Source organism: Ipomoea triloba, chromosome 11, assembly GCF_003576645.1.
Source record: "Ipomoea triloba cultivar NCNSP0323 chromosome 11, ASM357664v1".
NCBI classification, from domain to species: domain Eukaryota; kingdom Viridiplantae; phylum Streptophyta; class Magnoliopsida; order Solanales; family Convolvulaceae; genus Ipomoea; species Ipomoea triloba.
Window position 1 is genome coordinate 8,380,554 of NC_044926.1, and position 4,754 is coordinate 8,385,307.

The window sequence follows — 4,754 nt, forward strand, 5'->3', positions numbered from 1 at the left end:
TGATAAACTCCACGGCGAGGATGTTCAGATCCGCGGCGAGCTGCTGCTGATAAACTCCACGGCGGGGATGTTCAGATCCGCGGCGAGCTGCTGCTGATAAACTCCACGGCGGGGATGTTCAGATCCGCGGCGAGCTGCTGCTAATAAACTCCACGACGGGGATGTTCAGGTCCGCGCCGAGCTGCTCCTGATAAACTCCACGGCGGGGATGTTTAGATCCGCGGCGAGCTGCTGCTGATAAACTCCACGGCGGGGATGTTCAGATCTGCGACGGTGGCTGGAGAAAATCATAGATAAGCAAATCGGGGCAGAGATCTTCGAGAAGCTTCACGAAGCTTGGGCATCGCCCAAGGCCTCCTTTAAAACCGGCATGAGGTGCGGGGGGAGTTGGCGGCGCTCACGGTGAAGAAAGAGAGAGAGAGAGCTGAACACCGGAAGGGAGGTCGTCGGAAAATGAGAGATGGAACTTCTCGGTGGAGCAATTAGGGGTTGAAGATATGAAAAGTCCAAATTGCCCTGGCTTAAATGGGGTCCTCACAGGCGAAATGACCAAAATACTCTAGGTTAATCGGAGTCTTCACCGGAAAACGGCCGAAATGAGTAAATCGACCAAACTTAATTTATTTCGGGGGTTAAATTGATGAATATGGAATTAAGGGACAACATTGATAGTTCGCCAACAATTGAGGGACCAAATAGGTGATTTACCCTTAAATTTTTATGTTTAAACTAATTTTTGAAATGGCATGCTAAATACGGGTACGGATCGAACCTGGACATTGTACAAATACAGGCCCCAACAGAACTTAACGGGTAGTTACACTGTCACTCTCCTGCTTCACTTCTGCTATGTCTAACCTTCCTCGGCTTCAACACAAGCTTAAGCTTTGCACATTCTGCTCCTTCTAGGGTTTCGTTTCTCTGCATTTCTCCCCACACCATTCAAAATGCGCCTTCCCTTCCGCCTCCGCCTCCGCATTCTCTTTGCTTTTACTCTACTCAAGCCCTAAACATTTCTTATTTTTATCCCAATCGGAGTGGGTCCGGGGGATTTCAGCCAATGTCGCGGGTGAAATCTATGAACCACGCCGATCCGGAGCTCCGGCCTGTGCTCGGCCCGGCCGGTAACAAGGCCAGATCGGTGGAATTGCGGAAGCCCGTCGAGAAATTGAAGGCGGCGGCCAACAAGGCGGAGAAGCCAGCAGAGGGCGTTGAGAAGAAATTCCAAGCAATGCCGGCGGAATCACGGTCGCCGGAGAAAAAATGTGGTTCAATTCTGAGGCAGCAGCAGGAGCACAGGTCGTTTCTGATGAGGTCGAATTTGTGGATGAATGCTTCTTGCTCCTCCGATGCGTCGTCTGATTCCTTTCAGAGCCGGGCTTCCACGGGGAGAGTTAGCAGACGGAGCGTGACCCCCTCATCAGCTCGGAGGAAGCAATGTAGCTCGAAAGTGGAGAAGATTGATAAAGTTGCTAGTGAAGCTGAGAGCTTGTCTGTGAGTTCTGAAGATGCCTCTGTAGTGAAGAAAAGATGTTCTTGGGTGACATCGAATACTGGTATGCTCAGACTTTCTTCTAATTTGGGAAAATTACATCGGACTAGCAAAATTGAAATAATTGGGAATATTTATTCTCTATTAGTGTGATTGTTGAGAGGACTGTTTCTATCATTAGGATAGTCTCGAACGTTTGTGAGTTTAGCAGATTGGGTTTGAGAGTTTGAGACTTCTGGCTGTTTCATAGTTTCTAAGTAGAATCCTTTGAATGAATAGTCTCCCTGAGTCAAAAGACTATACCAGAAATGCTTTTTTTAGTTTTTCCTAATTGCACCAAGAGCTGAAATGCACTGTTTATCTGCCCTTTGAATTGTGTTTTAGGCTATGGTTATGAGTGATGCAATGGTGTTACCGCTTTTGATCACCTTTCTTATTGTTAATTTTTCTTTTCCTATTTTAAATTTGCACTATGTAATACCATCATAAGGAGAGTAGGGAAATAACTGTCTGTTTTGTTTATTAAAAGACTTACCCAATGAAGAATTGATTATGTATGTAACAAATTGGGTATAATCAATATCTATGCTCCAACTTGATCACTATGTAGGTATGTGATGTGATGGAGTGTTAGGAATGTGAAGGGGAGTTAGGAAGAAAAAGGAATTTTGGGTATATGAAGTGATTAGTTCTAGTTGTATAACCATGTACTCCCACAGTGAAAAGCAAGAAATAAGGTCTCTTCTTCCTATCTTTTCAACCTATTTCCTATACTTTCACTACATATTTACACCTTGAACTTTATTGTTGCCTTGTTGGCTCATTCAAGGTTCAAAATCATTTTGCTTGCTAATAGAAATAGAACTACAATGGAGTGGGTGGTTTATCTGGGAAAGGCGACTGTAACCTTTAAATATTCACCTTTATCAGGAGACTTTTTTTTTTATATCTCCAAGAGATTGTGTTTTAGTGAAATTAGCAGGCCTAATCTGTGGTGGTGTTGTTTTAGAATCTGTCCCCTTTCTCGGGAGGGACTAGTAAATGATTTGAGAAAGTGGTGCCTGCTGTTTTATATTTATACCATCACACACACCATGCTTGAGGACTTAGAAGAAACACTGGTCTGGTGAGCCAAGGTGAACTGTGTGCTTTTTAGTGCTATCACCATGATTATAATGAACTACTTTGTGATGGGCTCAAATCCAAAGTGGATAGGAAATTCTTGTGCTTTGGTGACTAATATTACAATAATGATACTTGGTCCTAATATAAATAGCTTTATGTAATTGTTAACGATGTGCTTGTAATTCATCTCCCAATAAGCACATACCTGTAGTGGGTGCTTTGTGTTTTAATTTAATCCCTCTTTTTCCTTTTCCCTTGTTATTAATTTAAGCTCTTCATAAATTGTTAAATGTTTGTTTTAAAATACATGTTCTATTTGACAATGTTTGGTTGTGAGGGTGGTTTCTGTGTTCTACTAGTTATTTCCATGCTGCAGTTGAGATGGTATATATCCCGGTTTAATTTAAAGGTGCCCATTGTCCATGTAGTTTGTGATTTTCCTCTGCATATTATGGATATCTGCTGTTCATATGTTCTATTGGGAATTCCCTCTGCATGTTTATGGCCATCTATCGTTAATCTGTTGCATACTTATACAAGTCTAAGAAATTTAACAAATTTGCTTTATTTCCTAATAAGCAGATCCATTATATTCTACTTTTCATGATGAGGAATGGGGCGTGCCAGTCCATGACGATAGGTACACCATTATCACATGACTTTGTTTGGTTCCATCATAGTCTATAACAAGGCCCTTTGATGATCTTCTTGGTTGATGGTTATTGAAATTTGCAGGAAGCTATTTGAACTACTAAGTTTATGCACTGCGTTAGCTGAACTTACATGGCCAGCCATTCTCAGCAGAAGGCAAACATTCAGGTAACTTTGGAATTTATGGTGTGGTTTGGACCACTAGAAAAGGACTTTTATGAGACCTTCTACCCTTCAAATTTTGCTGTTTCAGTTTGAATTTTGAATTTTGAAATTTTTTTTTTTAAATGCAGGGAGGTGTTTCAAAATTTTGATCCTGTTGCTGTCTCGAAACTAAATGAAAAGAAGATAATGGCACAGGGAAGTCCTGCCAGCTCTCTTTTGTCGGAGTTAAAGCTGCGGGCAGTTATTGATAATGCACGCCAAATATGTAAAGTAAGCACTTATTTTTGTTGTCTGGCCTATTCATTCTTTGCAAAATAATAAAGTCCAATTTTTACAGTTTTATGAAGCATTAATTATGGCGGAAGTGGTAATGAAGTAATGGAAAATGTTTTCCATTTTCTGCTTCCAATTTTGAACACTTTCCCATAATTTTCCTTCTCTGATTGAAAAACAAACGTTGGTGAATTGGGAACAAAAAAAGTCAGCTGATCACTGTAGCATAAAACACTGGTGAATGGTTAAAAGGTACTGTTCACCCAACGTTTTTTCCATTTAGATAACAAAAGGAAGTTGTTTTCCAACTCTATTAACAAAGTTGGAAAAAATGGTTCCAAATTTGTTTCCATTTCTCAGTTTAGAGAGTATTTCAACTTGGACACAAACTCCATTTTCCATTTTTGTTTTCTGTTTTTCAAGGAAAATGGAAAAGTTTCCATTACTAAACAGGGCAAAAACTGCACATGTGATGCAGATAATTGATGAACTTGGGTCCTTCAACAAATATATATGGGATTTTGTGAACAAGAAGCCTGTAGTCAATAATTTCCGCTATCCACGACAAGTTCCCATTAAGACATCCAAAGCTGAAATGATAAGCAAAGACCTAGTGAGAAGAGGCTTCCGTGGCGTTGGACCCACTGTTGTCTACTCATTCATGCAAGTTGCTGGAATTACAAATGACCATCTCGTCAGTTGCTTCAGATTCCATGACTGTATAGCTGCAGCCGATGCAAGTAACACAGGTAACAGCCTCAGGGCCGTTGAGGCCCATGTAAAACAACTCGAGGATGAAACCGAATTGGGACTAGTTAGGGCTATTGATGACTTGAACTTATCGTCATAGCTCCACGTTGTTTACTAGATGCATTGTAATTCACACTTACAGAAGGGCGAGAAAACTTTCTCAACCTCCCCCCCCCCCCCCCCCCCCCCCCCCCCCCCCCCCCCCCCCCCCCCCCCCCCCCCCCCCCCCCCCCCCCCCCCCCCACCCCCCCCCCCCCCCCCCCCCCCCCCCCCCCCCCCCCCCCCCCCCCCCCCCCCC

At 42.7% G+C, this 4,754-nt stretch overlaps 1 protein-coding gene across 2 annotated transcripts in view; it reads left to right on the forward strand.

The window, feature by feature from the left end:
* The first annotated feature begins 503 nt into the window (after positions 1–503).
* The window catches only part of LOC115996828 (probable GMP synthase [glutamine-hydrolyzing]), a 5,691-nt gene continuing 1,440 nt past the window's right edge, over positions 504–4,754 (forward strand). Inside the window, exons 1-5 of one of the 2 annotated variants that reach the window (XM_031236252.1) lie at positions 504–1,556; positions 3,200–3,257; positions 3,353–3,436; positions 3,562–3,703; positions 4,185–4,455. In XM_031236252.1, the coding sequence (XP_031092112.1) occupies positions 1,061–1,556; positions 3,200–3,257; positions 3,353–3,436; positions 3,562–3,703; positions 4,185–4,455 (1,051 nt within the window). In that variant the 5' untranslated portion in view covers positions 504–1,060. Of the gene's footprint in view, positions 1,557–3,199; positions 3,258–3,352; positions 3,437–3,561; positions 3,704–4,184; positions 4,650–4,754 lie in introns of those variants that run through there. The other variant, XM_031236251.1, reaches the window with a different exon arrangement.